The 22,547-nt window shown below is 37.9% G+C and overlaps 2 protein-coding genes across 8 annotated transcripts in view; one reads left to right on the forward strand and one right to left on the reverse strand.

The window, feature by feature from the left end:
- LOC119815908 (zinc finger protein 431-like) overlaps nucleotides 1-22,547 on the reverse strand; it is an 82,080-nt gene that overhangs the window by 24,740 nt on the left and 34,793 nt on the right. For 3 of the 4 annotated variants that reach the window (XM_042055046.1, XM_042055045.1, XM_042055047.1), the window contains exon 4: nucleotides 13,251-13,283. In XM_042055046.1, coding sequence (XP_041910980.1) covers nucleotides 13,251-13,283 — 33 coding nt within the window. Of the gene's footprint in view, nucleotides 1-8,158; nucleotides 8,304-13,250; nucleotides 13,284-22,547 lie in introns of those variants that run through there. The other variant, XM_042055048.1, reaches the window with a different exon arrangement.
- LOC119815910 (DNA-directed RNA polymerase III subunit RPC10-like) overlaps nucleotides 13,050-22,547 on the forward strand; it is a 37,050-nt gene continuing 27,552 nt past the window's right edge. For 3 of the 4 annotated variants that reach the window (XR_006020819.1, XR_006020820.1, XR_006020821.1), the window contains exons 1-3: nucleotides 13,050-13,318; nucleotides 19,910-19,997; nucleotides 22,079-22,318. Coding sequence is in view for 1 of the 4 variants with exons in the window: in XM_042055050.1 (XP_041910984.1) it covers nucleotides 13,289-13,318; nucleotides 19,910-19,997; nucleotides 22,079-22,206 (246 nt within the window). In the remaining 3 variants the exon portion in view is untranslated. Of the gene's footprint in view, nucleotides 13,319-19,909; nucleotides 19,998-22,078; nucleotides 22,372-22,547 lie in introns of those variants that run through there. The other variant, XM_042055050.1, reaches the window with a different exon arrangement.

A 22,547-nucleotide genomic window follows, 5' to 3' on the forward strand; every position in this document is an offset into this window, starting at 1 on the left:
CACAAGCTATGCCATGGTGAGTGTAGGGTGCTCAGAGAAGGTCTGTTCATCTGTTATTTCTCCTGGGATTTTGATTGGCCATGAGCGAAGCTATGGCTATGTTTGTCTCGTCCTCTGAGCATCCCTGAGTATGGATTTCCTGGGTAGAGGGAGACTCTGCAGCCCTGTCATGGTAGGATATTATGCTTGTAATATCACTGTTCAGTGTACAAACAGTCATGCTCTTGATGTGCATTGGGAAGAGATTTGAAAATTGATGTTGTGGTTTCTAGAATTTCTGGATATTGCATTTCACTTTCAAGTTTGTCTTATGAATCTTTAAATAGTTTAAAAGCTGGTAGTCTTATGGTGATGTTTATTGTCTCTTAGCAATACATGATTAGAATACTTCTAACTTTCTGCTATCACCAGCTATAATGACATGATTCAGTGATGTTTAGTACCAGTGGACAAAAGGAGTTACCAAGGTTTCTCAGGTGTTCATGGTTTTGGGGAGGTAGATAGGGCAGAATCTACATTTTGTGCTATAATCGATGTGACAGGAAGGAGATATTAAATTATTCCATTTTTTAAATATTTCTATTAATATTTATCCTAAATGTTTTTATAAATATTGATCCTGAATATTTTTCCCATTCTCAATTGTTATAGCTCTTCCTCTACTCCTGCCCAGACTCCTAAGAAGCAACATGTGATCTGCCCTGCTATGAAAGGTACTGAGCCACATGGCTAACATAGATAAGAATAATGGATTACTATAAGCCACAAGAGCTAATAAGTAGCCATAGCTAATGGGCCAATCTGTTTTATATCTTATGGAGATCTCTGTGATTTTCTTTAGGGCTTGTCAGCTGGTGGGGAACTGGGCAGAAACCCCAACATGCAGGCCCACCTCTTGTTACAGAATGGCGTCCACATGGATAACTGCATCCACAGAATGTCTGAGAAAGCTATAGAAAGAATACAGTTAAGCATGTTTTCTGGGTAGCAGTAATTTCTTGGGTCTGCTTCCTAGAGGAAAGGAAGCACTCTCATGTAAGGGAAGCTTCCTGACCCAGCTTTAGCTGCAAAACCCTGCAGCTATTTTAAGAGTTCCTGCCATGAAACATTTAAACGGTGTTGATGAAAAGGTGAACATATGCTTTTCAGTTTTCAGCCATAGTAGAAAAAAAGCTGAGCAGTTTTAAAATGCTGGCTTCTTGGCTGTCCTGCCAGGGCAAACTCTGATTCTTTCAGTCAGTAAGTCCGATTACGAAAGCACTTTAGTATGGTCTGTGAGCAGAATGCTGCAGCTTGCTTGGTGGTAGGGACCTTGAAACACTGTAGAGTTGTGGAAATCAATGCTGCTCTGGCCAGTACCTGAGCCACAAGGCTGGAATCACAGAAAGCTAGATCCAGCTGTCAAAGCCATGGCTTTAATCCTCTCCATAAAGACTCATGTGGTCAGAAAAAGAGATATATACAGTAAAGAGAGAGTCAAAGATGAAGAAAACCTCTAAATGGTTTATAGTGTGTTTAAAATATGTAGGCTATAGGTTAAAGTTCTTAAAGTGAAAAAAGAGTAGTTGGGTGTTGTGGTACACACCTTTAATCCCAACACTTTGGAGCCAGAGGTAGATTGTCCTCTGAGACCTTGTGACTTCAGGGTGTGGTGGAACACACCTTTAATCCCAATGCCTGGGAGGCAGGGACAGACAGCTCTGTGAGTTCAAGGTGTGGTAGCACACACCTTTAATCCCAGCACTGGGGAGGCAGATCTCTGTGAGTTCAGGGACTGCCTGCTCTACTGAGTTGTTCCTGGATGAAGATATACAGAGAACCTGTCTCAAAAAGTAAAAGTAAAAATAAAAGAAATGGAGGTTAAGTAAAGCCACATAAAGATGGAAAATACACAGAGAATCTTGATACTGTATGTTATGCGCTCTTTGAATTGTTTTAATGCTGGCCCTTCATCTTACAAAACAGCATTACAAATAATATGGCTTCTGTGTGATTATTTTAGGTCTGAGCAGCTGGGAACAAACAAGCAGCCACCCATCCATTCCTTCGAGAAGGTAAGGCACATTGCTTTGTGGAAGGTCCAAGCCCCTATTACTATATCTAGGCTGAGCAATGTATCCATCCAAAGAGAACAGGTATCCAAAAACCAGTACAAGCAGTAGAGATAAATCTGGTGCCACTCCCAGTGGCCCATCCATCTGCCCCAGCCATACCACTGTCAACCACATTCAAGGGAATAGTTTGTACCTATGATGGTTCCTTCCTAGTCTGAGTGGTGATGGTGAGCTCACATTAGCTCATTTAAACTATTTCAGTGGGTGGACCCATCGTGGTCTTGACCTCTTTGCTCATATTCTCATTTCTTCCACTCTTCAATTGGACTTTGAAAGGTCAGTCCATAGCTGTGATGTGGGTCAGTTGCTGGATGAAGGTTCTTTGGTGATATGTAAGTTATTCATTAGTCTGACTGCAAGACAAGGCCAGCTCAGGTCACCTCCACTCTTGCTTAGGGTCTTTTCTGGGTTTATCCTTGTGGATTCCTGGGAATTTTTCTAGAGTCACGTTTCTTGCTAACTCCATAATGGCTCCCTCAATCAAGATATCTCTTTCCTTGCTCTCATCTCTGACCTCCCTCCATTTCAACTATCCCATTTCATCTATTCTCACCCCTTCCTTTTCCCCTCCTCTACCTTCCCTTTTCCTCCATTCCTGGGTTCCCATTTTTATTCAAGTGATCTTGTATATTTTTACTTTTCAAGTTGATCTATGTATGTTTTTCTTAGTGTATACTTTGTTACTTAGCTATTCTAGGATCATGAACTATAGGCTCAATATTCTTTATTTATAGCTAGTATCCACTTATGAGTGAGTACATACCATATTCATCTTTTTGGGTCTGAGTTACCTCACCCAGGATGGTGTTTTCTAGTTCCATCCTTTTGCATGCAAATTTAACATCATTGTTTTTTTAACCACTCAGTAGTACTCTAACTAAAAGATAGTTTTTGATGACAGCTTCTATTTCTTTACAGTTTATTCATCTATTTAAATTGCTCACCCAGTCTTGATTTAATTTTGATATATACTACTTAACTAGAAAATTGTCCATTTTGCGGACTATACATTTTTGTAGTGTGATCTGACGATTCTCTGGATTTCCTTAGTGTCTGTTATGTATCCCTTTTAATTTCTGATTATGTTAATTTTGATGTTATCTCGCTGCTTTTTTATTAGTTTGGATAAGGGTTTGTCTAGTGACCTTTCTCCACTTTCTTTATGTGTTTTGAACTCTCCTCTTAGCACTGCTTTAATAGTGTTCTATAGTTTTGGGTACTCTGTGGCTTCATTTTTGTTTAATTTTAGGAAGTCATTAATTTCTTTATATTTTCCTTGATCCATGGTTGGTTCAATTATTTACAGTTCAATTTCCATGAATTTGTAGGATTCTTGATAGTATTGTTGTGAAGTTCTAACTTTAAACCATGGTGATCCAATAAGATACATAGGCTTACTCTTTTTTGTATTTGTGGATGTTTGCTTTGTTACACAGTATGTGGTCAGTTTTTGAGAATGTTCTGAGGTGCTGAGAAGAAACTATATTTTGAGTTTTGGTGAAATGTTCTGTACACATCTGTTAAGTCCCTTTCATGTTTCTTTTACGTATGTGAGTGCTCTTGTATTAGGGGAATAGATGTTAAGGATTGAGACTTCATCTTGATAGATTGATCTTGTTATGAGTATAAAGTGTCTTTCTCCATCTTTTCTGATTTATTTTACTTTGAAATCTCATGTTAGATATTAAGATAGCTACACCTGCTTGTTTCTTTGGTCCATTTGTTCGGAAAACCTTTTCACAGTGCATTAATGTTAGGTAATGTTTATCTTTGAGGTTGAGGGTGTTTCTTGTATACAACTGAAGGCTGAATCTTGGTTTTCTGTCCATTCTCTTAGCCTGTGTCTTTTTATAGGTGAGTTGAGACCATTGATATTAAGTGCTATTAATGACCAGTGGTCATTAATTCCTGTTCTTTTTCAGTCAGAGCAGTTGTGTGTTTCCCTTCCTTTGTTTTTACTGTTGTGTGGTTATCTGTTCCTTGAGTTTTTGGGTTAAGTTAGCTTCCTGGGTTTGGGTTTTTTCTTTTAATACTTTTTGTAAGGCTGGGTTTGTGGATATGTATTATTTAAATGTGGTTTTGTCATGGAATATTTTGTTTTCTCCATCAATGGTGATTGAAAGGTTTGTTGGGTATAGATATCTGTGCTTGCATTTGTGTTCTCTTAGTGTCTGCAGTACTTCTGGCCAGGACCTTCTGGCTTTCTTGGTTTCCATTGAGAAGTCTAGTGTAATTCTCATAGGTCTACCTTTATATGTTACTTAGTCTTTTTTCTTTGCAGCTCATAATATTCTTTCTTTAGTCTATGTTTTGTGTTTTAATTATTATATCTTGAGGGTAATTTTTTTGATACAGTCTATCTTGTGTTCTGTAAGTTTCTTCTACCTTTTAAGGGACATCCTTCTTTAAGTTGGGAAATTTTTCCTGTATGATCATGTTGAATATATTTTCTGTGTCTTTGAGCTGGAGTTCTCCTTCTATTCCCATTAATCTTAGGTTTGGTCTTTTGATGTTTTCACAGATTTCCTGGATGTTTATTGTTAAGAATTTGATAGACTTAATGTTTTCTTTGTCTCATTTATTTTGTCTAGCTCTCTTCAATCCCTGAGATTCTCTTCCATTTCTCTATTCTGTTGGTTATACTTCCCTCTGTAGTCTCTGTTCATTTATCTAGATTTTCCATATCCAGAGTTTCCTTGGTTTGTGAATTGCCTCTATTTCAGTCTTTAAGTCTTTAACCATTTTCTTCAAATTTCTTCAAAATCCAGTGTGTTTTCTCAAGTTTCTTTTGAGGGATTTATTAATTTCTTCCATTTTGTATTTTTTCTCCATTTTAAAAGGTAGTTTTTCATTTCCTATCCTTCATGAAGTTATGTTTAAAATAATTTTCTTCTGCTTTTACTTGGTTAGCATGAGCAAATATGCCTGATCTGTGATTACTGGGTTCTGATGTTACCATATGGTTTATTAGGTTGTTGGATAAATTTTTGCATTGGAGCCAACCCATCTCTTCCTTCAGTTGATGGTGGAAGTGTCTTTCCATCTTGGTCTGATTCTTACAATCGGTGTCTGAGTCTTTGGTAATTGTTCTTGGTCTGCTCTGGGTCTCAGGGAGCCACTGAGGTCTCCTTTAGCCTGCTCTCTTGTCCTGTTCTCCTGGGTTTCTCTCATCGCTTGTGCTTTAGAGTTTCTTGGTCCTCTCAGCAGCAAACTCCTGCTTGCTGTCTAGATAACCTGCCTCAGGTTGGTGAGGAACCCTGCTGGCCACTCACCTCTTGTTCCTCTCAGTATTGTAGCAAGCTGTATTTCTGAGTTCCACTGAAGTTCCTGGATAGGTGAATTTGGATGCAGGATGGTGTTTGTAGCTTGGGGCCTCCAGTGTATGGGAGTGGGTATTGGTCCATCCTACCTGCAGGGAAAATCTCCTGTTGACTGGCTAGAGAAACTGAGGCAGTCGTGGTAGAGGACCAGGGTTTCGCCTCACTATGGAGGGCCTAGAGAGTGGGGTGTCATGCCTGGTGGCTGGTCACTCACTTCTTGGTTCTCTTTGAATTGGAGCAATCTACGTTCAGATGTTAGGAGTAGGATTAGGGTCCCCAAAACTCCATAAAATGAGGGTAAAGTACAAAGCTAATCAGGGGGAAACTGACAAGAAAATACTATAAAAGGTGGTTAACCATTTAACCAAAGTCAAAATAATGAGTTTGTCTCCAATGTGGTAAATAGGCATCTATTGGAACCCATAAGCTCACATGTCAGGTGGATAACAGGTTGAGTTTTTACCTCCTGTGAATGAGATAAAAGGGACCTGTATGAAGCCTAACTAATCTGACTGGAATCATATTGTGCTTCCTTGATGTCTACAAAATCTTTAGTTAGGAGTTTTGAATGGTGGTGACCAGATAACATCCAGGTTGTGGGGAGATCCTGAGACTTGAATTAAAGTCATTGTCAGGCTAAGTTAATCAGATACTTACATGAAGCTGTGGTTGAAATAATTGTTAAGGAGGGAGCTTTGCAAAAGCCCAAGGATCAAATGCCAAAGAGCAGTGCATAGGGTGCACTTAAGTAAGTTGGTACCATCTTTACTCTGTATCCACTCTACTAAGGTGGTTCCCAGTCTCCTCTAGGTCTTCCACTATTTACTTTTTGGCAACTCATGTAACTTCAGTGACAGTACCCTACAGCCCCCATTTTGCAGTCTCCATGGGAACGTAAAACTCTTTAAGTGTCTACACCATCAATACCCAATACTTGTCTGTTTGTCAGGAATAAGGATATTTTAAGATACATTTAAATTTCTCCCTTTGTCTAACAACTAAAATATCTTGATAAATCCAGACCCCCCAGAAGTAAGAAAATAGCCAAAAATCTAAGTAGGAAGAAGAAGAAATCTAGGATTAGCCGGTTCAGTGACTGTGCATCAGGAAGTAGCCGAAGATAAAGTTAGATTGTAATCTTGAGATGAATCTTGAAGAAACAGGGAGTTTCCCGCTTGTGATTATTATTGGTATTTTGGAATACCGTGTTTCAGGAACTAGGTGATTATGATCTTGGGAGTGATCTTGAGAGGCAGGGAGTTGCCCCCTTGTGGTCATCACTGGTATTTTCGGAATTTTCTGTGACATCCTCTCTACCCCCTGGGATAACTGGGTCTTGGTGCATATTATATTGGCTGCTCTCCCCACGTTCAGAGGAGTGGCTGGGCTTGGCGGTTGAGGGGCTGCTGCCCCCAACCTAGGTACAGTGGCCTGCGGAGGCTTGCAGCAGGTGTGGTGCATCCTCCCCCGACTGGGTGGGAGTCAATGGACAAACAGAGTTTATTGTGTTCCTGCCTTGTCCTAAGAATTCCTAAGTGATCTTGAAACACTCTGCTGGCAGCCTCTGAATAACTTCACTGCCTAGGCTATGTCTGTACAGAGCAGAGAGTTGGGAGCCACAAATGGTGGTGCCTGTAGTGCTTATGTTATTGCATGTGGAGAGATATCACCAAATTTTCCAAACATGGAGAGTACTGGTCTCTCCAGTATCTTCAGAAGTTCTACACTTTTAGCATTTAGGTTTAAGATCCATCTGTAGTTAATTTTGTGGAGTTCATAAACAGTTTCTCCTGGGTAGAGTAGCAAATCCACTGCTAAACTGCACTAGGAGAGCGTAATCGATAATAGAACTAATGGTAGAAGAATTTACCAGTTCTTAGGAGACATTAAGTCACACAAAGTAGAATTTAAGTGAGGGAGGACTGCATCCCAAATTCTCCAAAGATAAGTAGAATGCTAACCATGCCTATTAGAGATTAGTATCATGAAATGCAAATGTTTGGGCCTGCCGCTGGTGCAAACTCCGGATATGGTGCGTTTCTGGACACTGACGTTTCTGTGCCCACTCGGGGTCAAGTATCTGAGACCATGCCCATGGCTCTGCTTTCCTGCCTGAGTAGGCACCATGAACAGGTCTATTAGAAAGTGGCACTTTTGAAATACCAGTTTCTGGGCTGTGCCGCCATCATGATCTCTGTCTGCCTCCTGCGGGAGACCGAGCTTTTATTCTTTTTAAAAAATTATTTATTTATCATGTACACAATATTGTCTGCATGTATGATAGCAGGCCAGTAGAAGACACCAAGACCTCATCACAGATGGTTGTGAGCCACCATGTGGTTGCTGGGAATTGAAGTCAGGACTTTTGGAAGAGCAAGCAATCCTCTTAACCACTGAGCCATCTCTCCAGCCCCTAGACAGAGCTCTTTAATGGAGCATTTGGAGTAAAGTACTATGATTAGTTTGGCAACCAGACTCACTGTGTGCCTCAAAATCTCTAAATGGTCACTGTGTTTTAAAAATATATGTTGGCTTGGGAGAGAAAAGAAAATGGTTAAAGATCTTAAAAATAGAAAAAGTAGTTGGGTATGGTGGTACACACCATAAATTCAAACACTTTGGAGGACTAAGTAGATTGACCTTGTGACCTCAAGGTGCAGAGGTAGACTGACCTCTGAGACCTTGTGACTTCAGGGTGTGGTGGAACACACCTTTAATCCCAATGCCTGGGAGGCAGGGACAGACAGCTCTGTGAGTTCAAGGTGTGGTAGCACACACCTTTAATCCCAGCACTGGGGAGGCAGATCTCTGTGAGTTCAGGGACTGCCTGCTCTACTGAGTTGTTCCTGGATGAAGATACACAGAGAACCTGTCTCAAAAAGTAAAAGTAAAAATAAAAGAAATGGAGGTTAAGTAAAGCCACATAAAGATGGAAAATACACAGAGAATCTTGATACTGTATGTTATGCGCTCTTTGAATTGTTTTAATGCTGGCCCTTCATCTTACAAAACAGCATTACAAATAATATGGCTTCTGTGTGACTATTTTAGGTCTGAGCAGCTGGGAACAAACAAGCAGCCACCCATCCATTCCTTCGAGAAGGTAAGGCACATTGCTTTGTGGAAGGTCCAAGCCCCTATTACTATATCTAGGCTGAGCAATGTATCCATCCAAAGAGAACAGGTATCCGAAAACCAGTACAAGCAGTAGAGATAAATCTGGTGCCACTCCCAGTGGCCCATCCGTCTGCCCCAGCCATACCACTGTCAACCACATTCAAGGGAATAGTTTGTACCTATGATGGTTCCTTCCTAGTCTGAGTGGTGATGGTGAGCTCACATTAGCTCATTTAAACTATTTCAGTGGGTGGACCCATCGTGGTCTTGACCTCTTTGCTCATATTCTCATTTCTTCCACTCTTCAATTGGACTTTGAAAGGTCAGTCCATAGCTGTGATGTGGGTCAGTTGCTGGATGAAGGTTCTTTGGTGATATGTAAGTTATTCATTAGTCTGACTGCAAGACAAGGCCAGCTCAGGTCACCTCCACTCTTGCTTAGGGTCTTATCTGGGGTTATCCTTGTGGATTCCTGGGAATTTTTCTAGAGTCAGGTTTCTTGCTAACTCCATAATGGCTCCCTCAATCAAGATATCTCTTTCCTTGCTCTCATCTCTGACCTCCCTCCATTTCAACTATCCCATTTCATCTATTCTCACCCCTTCCTTTTCCCCTCCTCTACCTTCCCTTTTCCTCCATTCCTGGGTTCCCATTTTTATTCAAGTGATCTTGTATATTTTAACTTTTCAAGTTGATCTATGTATGTTTTTCTTAGTGTATACTTTGTTACTTAGCTATTCTAGGATCATGAACTATAGGCTCAATATTCTTTATTTATAGCTAGTATCCACTTATGAGTGAGTACATACCATATTCATCTTTTTGGGTCTGAGTTACCTCACCCAGGATGGTGTTTTCTAGTTCCATCCTTTTGCATGCAAAATTTAACATCATTGTTTTTTTAACCACTCAGTAGTACTCTAACTAAAAGATAGTTTTTGATGACAGCTTCTATTTCTTTACAGTTTATTCATCTATTTAAATTGCTCACCCGGTCTTGATTTAATTTTGATATATACTACTTAACTAGAAAATTGTCCATTTTGCGGACTATACATTTTTGTAGTGTGATCTGACAATTCTCTGGATTTCCTTAGTGTCTGTTATGTATCCCTTTTAATTTCTGATTATGTTAATTTTGATGTTATCTCGCTGCTTTTTTATTAGTTTGGATAAGGGTTTGTCTAGTGACCTTTCTCCACTTTCTTTATGTGTTTTGAACTTTCCTCTTAGCACTGCTTTAATAGTGTTCTATAGTTTTGGGTACTCTGTGGCTTCATTTTTGTTTAATTTTAGGAAGTCATTAATTTCTTTATATTTTCCTTGATCCATGGTTGGTTCAATTATTTACAGTTCAATTTCCATGAATTTGTAGGATTCTTGATAGTATTGTTGTGATGTTCTAACTTTAAAACATGGTGATACAATAGTACAGCTATTACTAAACCTAACATAAATTTGGATTCTTTAAATATCTTATAGAGGAATTCTATAACAGTATGGTCCCGAGAATTTTGAGCCCAAGAATGACCTAAGTTTACATGTAGACAAGTATGTGTTCACTGATGTAGTATCATAAGGGATTCATTTTGAGGGTTAAACTTAAGAGGAATTAATACATGAATGCAATTGCTAATCATAACTAATTCCAGTAGTAAAATTGATTGTTCCAAATAAAAATACATATGGTAGTAGCACACAAGCAGTAACATTACTCTTGTATATAAGGATAAATATATAAGCAGAAGTGCATTCTTCTGTTCCAATGTACGTAAAGCACAACAGCCCCATAAGCCTGCAAGAATGTATGTAAAGCACCACAGCCCCATAAGCCTGCAAGAATGTATGTAAAGCACCACATCCCCATAAGCCTGCAATAATGTATGTAAAGCACCACAGCCCCATAAGCCTGCAAGAATGTATGTAAAGCACCACAGCCCCATAAGCCTGCAAGAATGTATGTAAAGCACAACAGCCACATGAGCTGTAGCAACAACAGCAATAAGGTTAAAAAGTACAGCTATTACTAAACCTAACATAAATTTGGATTTTTTAAATATCTTATAGAAGAATTCTATAACAGTATGGTCCAGAGAATTTTGAGCCCAAGAATGACCTAAGTTTACATGTAGACAAGTATGTGTTCACTGATGTAGTATCATAAGGGATTCATTTTGAGGGTTAAACTTAAGAGGAATTAATACATGAATGCAATTGCTAATCATAACTAATTCCAGTAGTAAAATTGATTGTTCCAAATAAAAATACATATGGTAGTAGCACACAAGCAGTAACATTACTCTTGTATATAAGGATAAATATATAAGCAGAAGTGCATTCTTCTGTTCCAATGTACGTAAAGCACAACATTCACATAAGCCTGCAAGAATGTAAGTAAAGCACCACAGCCCCATAAGCCTGCAAGAATGTATGTAAAGCACCACAGCCCCATAAGCCTGCAAGAATGTATGTAAAGCACCACAGCCACATAAGCTGTAGCAACAACAGCAATAAGGTTAAAAAGTACAGCTATTACTAAACCTAACATAAATTTGGATTTTTTAAATATCTTATAGAAGAATTCTATAACAGTATGGTCCAGAGAATTTTGAGCCCAAGAATGACCTAAGTTTACATGTAGACAAATATGTGTTCACTGAGGTAGTATCATAAGGGATTCATTTTGAGGGTAAACTTAAGAGGAATTAATACATGAATGCAATTGCTAATCATAACTAATTCCAGTAGTAAAATTGATTGTTCCAAATAAAAATACATATGGTAGTAGCACACAAGCAGTAACATTACTCTTGTATATAAGGATAAATATATAAGCAGAAGTGCATTCTTCTGTTCCAATGTACGTAAAGCACAACAGCCCCATAAGCCTGCAAGAATGTATGTAAAGCACCACAGCCCCATAAGCCTGCAAGAATGTATGTAAAGCACCACAGCCCCATAAGCCTGCAAGAATGTATGTAAAGCACCACAGCACCATAAGCCTGCAAGAATGTATGTAAAGCACCACAGCCCCATAAGCCTGCAAGAATGTATGTAAAGCACCACAGCCACATGAGCTGTAGCAACAACAGCAATAAGGTTAAAAAGTACAGCTATTACTAAACCTAACATAAATTTGGATTTTTTAAATATCTTATAGAAGAATTCTATAACAGTATGGTCCAGAGAATTTTGAGCCCAAGAATGACCTAAGTTTACATGTAGACAAATATGTGTTCACTGATGTAGTATCATAAGGGATTCATTTTGAGGGTTAAACTTAAGAGGAATTAATACATGAATGCAATTGCTAATCATAACTAATTCCAGTAGTAAAATTGATTGTTCCAAATAAAAATACATATGGTAGTAGCACACAAGCAGTAACATTACTCTTGTATATAAGGATAAATATATAAGCAGAAGTGCATTCTTCTGTTCCAATGTACGTAAAGCACAACATTCACATAAGCCTGCAAGAATGTAAGTAAAGCACCACAGCCCCATAAGCCTGCAAGAATGTATGTAAAGCACCACAGCCCCATAAGCCTGCAAGAATGTATGTAAAGCACCACAGCCACATGAGCTGTAGCAACAACAGCAATAAGGTTAAAAAGTACAGCTATTACTAAACCTAACATAAATTTGGATTTTTTAAATATCTTATAGAAGAATTCTATAACAGTATGGTCCAGAGAATTTTGAGCCCAAGAATGACCTAAGTTTACATGTAGACAAATATGTGTTCACTGAGGTAGTATCATAAGGGATTCATTTTGAGGGTAAACTTAAGAGGAATTAATACATGAATGCAATTGCTAATCATAACTAATTCCAGTAGTAAAATTGATTGTTCCAAATAAAAATACATATGGTAGTAGCACACAAGCAGTAACATTACTCTTGTATATACGGTAAATATATAAGCAGAAGTGAATTCTTCTGTTCCAACAAGTGATGCATTAAAAAGCTGAACATGTTTTAAGGCAGTTGTGATTTTCTAAATATGCGTCTGTATTTCAGTAAGGACTGTGAATAAGGCCATGAGATCATCACTGACTCTCCCTTCTCCCAATGCCAGAAAACTTTCCATTTATCATTTATTCTCATTTCTATTCATCCTGGTAACATTAATCAAGTCACAAGTGGTAAGATTTCATTCAGAACAAGTGTTACGAAATTCACCATATGGGCCACAATTGATCCATTGATTTTTGAATTATTTTCCATATTTTCCCAAACAAGTTTTCCAAATAAATGGCTGATATTATAAGATATAATATATAAAATCTGGACATATAGAATATGCCAATTCATAATTTTCTGTGATATTATCCCAGGTATGATTAATGGAGTATGAGCAGAGTCTTTGAAGATATCTGCCTATATTAAATAACAGGTTTTAATCAATGCTGAAACCCCATTGAAAAACAAGGACTATTTCCAAATCCCTGGTTACGTTTTATCCACACAATTAAAATTATATTGAGTCCCATCAAAATTATTCAGATAAGTCAAATTATTCCTAGGAGGAGAGAGGATACTGGGATGGTATACACTAACACATCAGTATCTCCCCAAAAGACAGGCTCAAATGTTGGTGCATTAGGTACATAAACCTAATAACTTACAGCTGATCACCGAACAGAAGAGACAGATACCAGAGCACATATTGCCAGAAAAAGATGGTCAGCCATACCTGTCTTCTGGACTGCTGGAAAATAATCCGACCCTGGAATGCAAGAGATCTCACATGACTCCATGTTGGTAAGTGTAAAGACCTATGTCGTCGAGGTCGCTTCCATAAATATAATTTTGCCATTGCCAATGCTAGAATGTCTTCTTTGTGTCTCTACATTACCCCAAGATAGTTTATGTAATTTGTGGCTTTTTTCAAAAGTGATTTTTCTCTTATTTGTTTCTCAACTCCTTTATCATTTGTACATAGGGGGCTACTGATGTTTTTTTGAGTTTACCTTGTATCCTGCCACTTCACTGAAGGTATTTATCCTATGTAGGAGTTTCCCTGTAGAGTTTTTGAGGCTACTTACACATAATCTAATACTTATTGTTCGCAAATAATAAGTTTGACTTCTTCCTCTATAATTTGAATCACTGTGATTGCCTTTTGTTGTCTTACTGCTTTATCAGAACTTGAACTATATTCTATTTGGAGTGTATATCCTCATCTTCCTTATTTTAGTGGAATTACCTTTCTTCTCCACTTAGTTTGTTTCTGGCTGTCAGGTTGCTGTATATTGCGTTTATTATGTTTAAATATTCTCGTATCCCTGTTCTCTCCCTGACCTGTATCATAAATGTGTATCAGATTTTGTCAACTCCTTTTTTAGTATGTAATATGTTGGTCATGTTTTTCTTTCAGTTTATTTATATGATGGATGACATGAATAGATTTTTGAATGTTTTATCATTCTTGCATCTCTGGGATGAAGGTGATTTGATTATGAAGGATTTTTTTGATGTTGTCTTGGATTTTGTTTGTCAGCATTTTCTGGAGTATTGTTGCATCCATGTTCATAAGTACGATTAGTTTGTAATTCTTTCTTGTTTGAGTCTTTGTGGTTTTGGTATCAGAGTAACTATAAAACTATTTGCTCCTGTGATATTTCTGTTTGTGAGGGTTTCTATGACAGCTTCTATATCCTTGGAGTTTATATGTCTTTAAATTTTTCACCTGTTGATTTAATTTTGGTATATGGTACCTAACCAGAAAATTGTCCTTTTGTGTTTCTTAATTTGGAGTACAGGTTCTGATTAAGATGTGTTATGGTTATAGTTCTAGTTTTTGTTAGTGTTTTGGTTTTGCTCATGGTATGTGTTTGTCTTCGGGTTTGATTTAGAGTTTGGTAGAGTTAGGGGGTTCACGTTTGGTTTAGTGTTCATGTTTGTGTTTGGGTTCCATTTAAGGTATGGTTTATGGTTTGTGTTTGGGTTCAGATACTGGTTTAAGGGTTTGCTTTTAGGGATCAGGTCAAGGTTCGGGAAGTGGGTTTGTTAGTGTTTCTTCAGGGATACGAGTTGGGTTAAGTTTTCTGTTAGGGTAGGGTTTGGTTTTGGGGTAAGGTTTAGGGTTCCGGTTAGGGATCATGTTTTGGTTAGTATTCAGGTTTTTGTCTGTGTTTCTGATTTGAAGTACATTTTAGGGTTCAGGTTATGGTTTATATTCACATGAGGATTTAGGGATCATTCATGTTCGAGTTTATGGTATGGCTTAGTGTTCAGGTTAGTAAAAATCATTAACACAAATCTGAAACCCCCCTTTACTGATGTACATGGTCATTAGAAACTCTTCGCTCCTTGCAATAAACAATACCTCAATTAATAGCAGTAATGAAAATGAAAACAAGTATATAAAAACAAGGCAAAAAGTATACAGAAGCAAAGCAGTTCTGTATAACTGGTAGGGTATGAAGAAATGAGCTCAAAGTCCAATCTTTTATCCAGGGTCCAGATTCTGACAGAACATTTGAGATAAGTTTGTTTTCATCTATGCTTGATTTGCCAAGCAACTGTGTCCCAAGTTCATCTCACCTGTCCCACGAGGAGCCTGAACTCTGAGCCAGTTCTGTGTCTCCAGTTTCGTATGTTATTTTTATTTCAAGTCTAAAGGAGCTTTAACCATAAAGTATGTACATATTTTGTGTGTTGTTGAATATAAAACTCAATCCAAAATAAAAGTATAAGGAGTTGTCGAATATAAAACTCATAATCCAAAATAAAAGTATAAGGTTGTAAGAACCCCCTAGCACCTAATCCTGTAAATTTGCCACCAAAAAATTTGTCCAATGTTAAAGGCATCTGAATCAGGAAATGATTTAGCAAAACTCCTATATCATTATGTAAGTGATCATTGAAAGATTGAACATAGGCATTGCCCAAAAGATTTCATGTAAGGGATTGTTATAAGCCCAATCATTAATTCAAAAAAGTGGTTGAATTCCAATCTCCACACAGTTATTTGTATCTTGCAAAGACACAAATTTGTTTCCCAACCATGCCACAGATTGCTTAAGTACATCAATCTGTCTGAAGTCCAGCATATATTTGAACTTGCTGAATCAAGATTCATGAGAATCTTTATGCCATTTCCCTATAGTGTTTTTTTTGCAAGGATGTATGTAAAGCAATACCAGCCACATATGCAGTAGTAACAACAGCAATACAGTTAAAAATTGCAGCTATTACTAAACCTAACATGAATTTGGTTCTTTTCAATATCTTCTTGAAGTATTCTATAACAATATGATCTAGAGACTTTTGAGACCAATAACTACCTAAGCTTACACGTAGACAAATATGTGTTTACTGTTCAGTATCATAAGTGATTGATTATGAGGGTTAAACTTAAGATGAAAAGTAATTCCAGTAATATTTATTCTTCCTATTAAAAATATATGTGGTAGTAGCACACAAGCAGTAACATTACTCTTGTATATACGGTAAATATATAAGCAGAAGTGCATTATGTTCCAACAAATGATGCATTAAAAAGCTGAACAGGTTTTAAGACAATTACGATTTTCCAAATATGCATCTGCAGTGCATTAAGGACTGTGAGTAAGGCAATGCGATCATCAATGACTCTTCCTTCTCCCAGTGCCAGAAAACTGCTTCCATTTATCACTTATTCTCATCTAAATTCATCCTGGTAACACTGAGCAAATCACAAGTGGTAAGATTCCATTTAGAATAAGTTTTAAAAAATTGACTGTATGGTCCATAATTGATCCATTGATTTTTGAATCATTTTCCAAATTTGGCCAAACATGTTTTCCAAATAATTTGCTGATATTTTAAAATATAATATGTAAAATCTGGGCATACAGAATATGCCATTTTCTAATTTTCTGTGATATTATCCCAGGTATGATTAATAGACTATGATCATAGTCTTTGAAGATAAGTACAATATCTGCCTATTTTAAATACCAGGTTGTAAGCAATGCTGAAATCCCATTGGAAAACAAGGACCATTTCAAATCCTATTGATTTCTTTTTATCCACACAAGTCAAATTATATTGAGACGCCTCAAAATTATTCAGATAAGTCAAATTATTCCAAGAAGGAGAGAGGATACTGGGATGGTATACACTAACACATCAGTATCTCCCCAAAAGACAGGCTCAAATGTTGGTGGGTTAGGGACATAAGCCCAATAATTTACAGCTGATCATAGTTCAGAAGAGACAGATACCAGATCATATATGGCCAGAAAAAGATGTTCAGCCATAACCGGTCTTCTAGACTGCTGGAAAATAATCCAACCCTGGGATGCCAGAGATCTCACGTGACCCCATGTTGGTAAGGGTAAGACCTATGTCGTCGAGGTCGCTTTCATAAAGATAATTGTGCCATTGCCAATACTAGAATGTTTTCTTTGTGTCTCTACATCACCCCAAGATATTTTATGTAATTTGTGGCTTTTTTCAAATGTGATGTTTCTCTTATTTCTTTCTCAACTCATTTATCATTTGTACATAGGTGGCTACTGATGTTTTTTTGAGTTGACCTTGTATCCTGCCACATGACTGAAGGTATTTATCCTATGTAGGAGTTTCCCTGTAGAGTTTTTGAGGCTACTTACACACATAATCTAATACTTATTGTTCGCAAATAATAAGTTTGACTTCTTCCTTCATAATTTGAATCCCCTTGATTGCCTTTTGTTGTCTTACTGCTTTATCAGAACTTGAAGAACTATATTCTATATGGAGTGTACATCCTCATCTTCCTTATTTTAGTGGAATTACCTTTATTCTCCACTTAATTTGTTGCTGGCTGTCAGGTTGCTGTATATTGCTTTTATTATGTTTAGATATTCTCCTCACATCTCTGATGTCTCCCAGACCTTTATCATAAATGGGTATCAGATTTTGTAAACTGCTTTTTTAGTATGTAATATGTTGGTCATCTGTTTTTCTTTCAGTTTATTTATATGATGGATGACATGAATAGATTTTTGAATGTTTTATCTTTCACCTCTGGGATGAAGGTGACTTTATTATGAATGATTTTTTTGATGTGGTCTTGGATTTTGTTTGTCAGCAGTTTCTGGAGTATTGTTGCATCCATGTTCATAAGTACGATTAGTTTGTAATTCTTTCTTGTTTGAGTCTTTGTGGTTTTGGTATCAGAGTAACTATAAAACTATTTGCTCCTGTGATATTTCTGTTTGTGAGGGTTTCTATGACAGCTTCTATATCCTTGGAGTTTATATGTCTTTAAATTTTTCACCTGTTGATTTAATTTTGGTATATGGTACCTAACCAGAAAATTGTCCTTTTCGTTTGTGTTTCTTAATTTGGTGGAGTACAGGTTCGGATTAGGATATGTGTTATGGTTAGAGTTCTCGTTTTTGTTAGTGTTTTGGTTTTGCTCATGGTATGTGTTTGTCTTCGTGTTTGATTTAGAGTTTGGTTTATTGTTCATGTTTGTGTTCGGTGTTCCATTTAAGGTATGGATTATTGTTTGTGTTCAGTTCAGATACTGGTTTAGGGGTTTGCTTTCAGGGATCAGGTCAAGGTTCTGGAAGTGGGTTTGTTAGTGTTTGTTCAGGGCCGATTTTGGGTTAAGTTTTATGTTAGGGTATGGTTCGGTTTTGGGTTAAGGTTTAGGGTTCCGGTTAGGGATCATGTTTTGGTTAGTATTCAGGTTTTTGTCTGTGTTTCTGATTTGAAGTACATTTTAGGGTTCTGGTTACGGTTTTATATTCACATGAGGATTTAGGGATCATTCGTGTTGGAGTTTATGGTATGGCTTAGTGTTCAGGTTAGTAAAATCATTACCTCAAATCTGAAACCCCACTTTACTCATGTACATGAACATTAGAAACTCTTCACGCCTTGCAATAAACAATACCTCAATTAACAGTAATGAAAATGAAAACTAGTACATAAAAACAAGGTGAAAAGTATATAGAAGCAAAGCAGTTCTTTATAACTGGTAGGGTATGAATTAATATGCTCAAAGTCCAATCTTTTATCCAGGGTCCAGATTCTGACAGAACATTTGAGATAAGTTTGTTTTCATCTATGCTTGATTAGCCTAGCAACTGTTTCCCAAGTTCATCTCACCTGTCCCACGAGGAGCCTGCACTTTAGCCTGTTAGTTTCCTATGTTATTTTTATTTCAAGTCAAAAGGAGCTTTGACTATAAAGTATGTACATATTCTGTGAGTTGTTGAATATAAAACTCAATCCAAAATAAAAGTATAAGGAGTTGTTGAATATAAAACTCATAATCCAAAATAAAAGTATAAGGTTGTTAGAACCCCCTAGCATCTAACCCTGTCAATTTGTCACCAAAAAATTTGTCCAATGTTAAAGGCATCTGAATCAGGAAATGATTTAGCAAAAGTCCTATATCATTATGTAAGTGATCATTGAAAGATTGAACATAGGCATTGCCCAAAAGATTTCATGTAAAGAATTGTTATAAGCCTAATCATTAATTCAAAAAAGTGATTGAATTCCAATCTCCACACAGATATTTGTATCTTGCAAAGACACAAATTTCTTTCCCAACCATCTCACCGATTGCTTAAGTACATCAATCTCTGTCTGAAATCTAGCATATATTTGAACTTCGTGAATCAAGATTCATGAGAATCTTTATGCCATTGCCCTATAGTGTTTGCAAGGATGTATGTAAAGCAATATCAGCCACATATGCAGTAGGAACAACAGCAATATGGTTAAAAATTGTAGCTATTACTAAACCTAACATGAATTTTGTTCTTTTCAATATCTTATTGAAGTATTCTATAACAATACGGTCTAGAGAATTTTGAGACCAATAACCACGTAAGTTTACATGTAGACAAATATGTGTCCCCTTCCCTTGGTGTCCTGAGTTCTGTGACTGCAGATGCGCATCACCAGACCTCGGTGACACTTTAGAGCTATGTGCAGTTTAGAGTCTGGATCTGTGATAATATGGATGGTGACGTAGTTTCGAAGTTTGAGAGATGACTGACAAACTTAGGAAAGCAGCCAAACGTGTCCCCGGGAAACGCTGGGATACCCAGATAAATGATACTGCTAGGCTTAGGTGTTTTAGGGGTGTGAGAAAAGAGTAGGGTTTAACTCAACTCTTCTTCCTGCTCTGCCTGGTGTTTTCTCCAGTCTCTAGAGGTCTCTGACATTGAACCTCTGGGTTGTTTTGGGAACATCTCAGTCACAAAACCCCAACATTTTAATGGCTCTTGGTGCTCTTTGAAGAAGATAAATTTTGTATCCATTTACCAAGTAGAGGAAATGCTGCAGGTGGGTTATGGTTTGGTGTCCCAGTTTTAAAACTGTATGATTACTTGAAATCTGATGGCTTGTTTTTGTTAGGTAACAAACCGAAAGTATCCAAAACTGAAAGAAGTGGATGATGTGCTTGGTGGAGCAGCTGCCTGGGAGAACGTGGACTCTACTGCAGGTGGGAAGTTTTCCATTACAACGCCAGTGACTCAACCCTGCTTATTATTACTTATTATATTTAATAATAATAATTCATTTATTATAATACAGCCCTGTATATTATTAGGACCAATGACATGGTTTAGCAGGTAAAAGCTCTTGTTGCCAAACCTGTTAACCTGAATTTGATCCTTGATGCTTAGATAGCTGACTCAAGAAAAGTTGTTTTCCACCCTCCCCCAGTAAGTATGAAAGAATTAAGGAAATATAAATAATGACAAATATCAGTAATTACAAATATCTTGTGTTTGCAAATACAGGAAGTATTTTTTTTTTTTTTTTTGGTTTTTCGAGACAGGGTTTCTCTGTAGCTTTGGAGCCTGTCCTGGAACTAGCTCTTGTAGACCAGGCTGGTCTCGAACTCACAGAGATCCGCCTGCCTCTGCCTCCCGAGTGCTGGGATTAAAGGCGTGCGCCACCGCCGCCCGGCTACAGGAAGTATTTTGATGATACGTTTTAGTTACAATATAGTCGTTCTTTAAGCAAGTCATTTAAACTTTTTTGTTTATTTGATTTGTTTTGTTTTGTTTTGAGAAAGAATTTCTTTGTGTAGCCCTGTGTGTCCTGGACCTACTCTGTAGACCATGCTGGCCTCGAACTCAGAGATTCACCTGTCTTCCTGCCAAATTCTAGGGTTTTTTGTTTGTTTGTTTGTTTGTTTGTTTTGGTTTTTCGAGACAGCATTTCTCTGTAGCTTTGGAGCTTGTCCTGGAACTAGCTCTTGTAGACCAGGCTGGTCTCGAACTCACAGTGATCTGCCTACCTCTGCCTCCCACGTGCTGGGATTAAAGGTGTGTGCCACCACCACCACCCAGCTCAAATTCTAGGTTTAAAGGCATGTGCACCACCACCTGGCTGTATTAAAAAATTTAAAGCAGGTTCTTTCAAGGAAAGATATTCTGAAAGGGAAATCACCATACTGATACCCGCTCCATTGTTTCATTTAGATTCTCCAGGTCAGATTGGACCAGTATAAAAATCTGGTATACTCTTTTTGAAGCAGGTTTGGAGTTTATTACAAAAAAGTTTCAATGTTGGTTTAAACTTAAATATTGATGGTTGTTGAAAGGGGAGAGATAGAGATACATAGAGGGCAGTCATCCATGCTTTTTATTCTGTATGGATTTAAAAGTTTTGTGGCTCAAGCTTGTAAGCCAGTACTCTCAACCCTATCTCAATCAGTCAATCAGTCAATAGTTTTGGGGAAGCTGGGTGGTGCCAGCACTCAAGAGACAGAGACAAGCAGATCTCTGTGAGTTTGAGGAAATACACAAATCTATGTTAAAAGTTAGAATTAGCTAGTTGTGGTAGTACAGTTTGAGAGGTGGAGACAGGAAAATCAGGAGCTGAAGGTCATCTTGGCTACCTAGTGACCTTGAGGCCAACTCCAAGAACTTGTTTTTATAAAAGCAAACAACAAAAACCTTGAAAATGGAAAATGAGTAGGGGCTTAATTTTTTTTTAAATCTATTTTTATTTATTTATTTATTTATTTTTTGGTTTTTCGAGACAGGGTTTCTCTGCAGCTTTAGAGCCTGTCCTGGAACTAGCTCTTGTAGATCAGGCCGGTCCCGAACTCACAGAGATCCGCCTGCCTCTGCCTCCCGAGTGCTGGGATTAAAGGCGTGTGCCACCACCGCCTGGCTATTTGTTTATTTTTGAGATAGACTCTTATTATATAGCCCAGGCTGGCCTTGTGGCAAGCCTCTTGTCTCAGTCTCTTACGTCCTGGAATATAGCTGTGTACTACCACCCTGGGCAGGTATTTTTGTTTATAGCCTCTCAAAACAGACTACAAGAGACCCTTCTCATGCTATGCTTCCATCCAGTCTTCAGTAAAATTTGAGAAAGTGATACTAGGAAGGTGCTTTCAAAGTCACAGTCTCTCCAGTCCCCTTAGTATTGGTGTGCTGTGGGTCGGATGTTGCTATTGGCAAATTTACCATTGGCAGCATAGTCTGGATGAACGTGGGAATGAGATATTTACCCATACTTAATAGTATTTGTGTAATGTGGATGACTGGTTTTTCTCTTTGTCAGAGCCATGTCCCAAATGTGAACATCCGCGTGCCTATTTCATGCAGCTTCAGACCCGTTCTGCAGATGAGCCAATGACCACCTTCTACAAGTGCTGCAATGCTCAGTGTGGACATCGCTGGAGAGACTAGGGGCAGGGCTTCCCAGCTGCAGCCCTGACTTTGTGTGCTGAAGGTCTTTGCTGTGTGATAGGAAGCTAACTCTTCTGTGGTGGAGGACGAGGGTGAAACAGGTCCTCTGCAGGTCAGCAGATAAAAACCTTAATGCACAGGGGCCTCGGGTCCTTGGGAAATACACATGATTTTGTTCCTTTATTCTTTGTGTTTATATAGTGGGTAGTTGATATTTCCTTACTACCATTAGAACTAGAAACTTGGTTTATAGCCAAAGATAATCTTGAACCTCCTATTCCTCTTGCCTCTGTCTCAGAAGTATTAAGATGATAGGCATGTAAACTATGTTCATTCTATGC

The sequence above is a fragment of the Arvicola amphibius genome, chromosome 5 (assembly GCF_903992535.2).
Source record: "Arvicola amphibius chromosome 5, mArvAmp1.2, whole genome shotgun sequence".
In the NCBI taxonomy this organism is placed as follows: Eukaryota; Metazoa; Chordata; class Mammalia; order Rodentia; family Cricetidae; genus Arvicola; species Arvicola amphibius.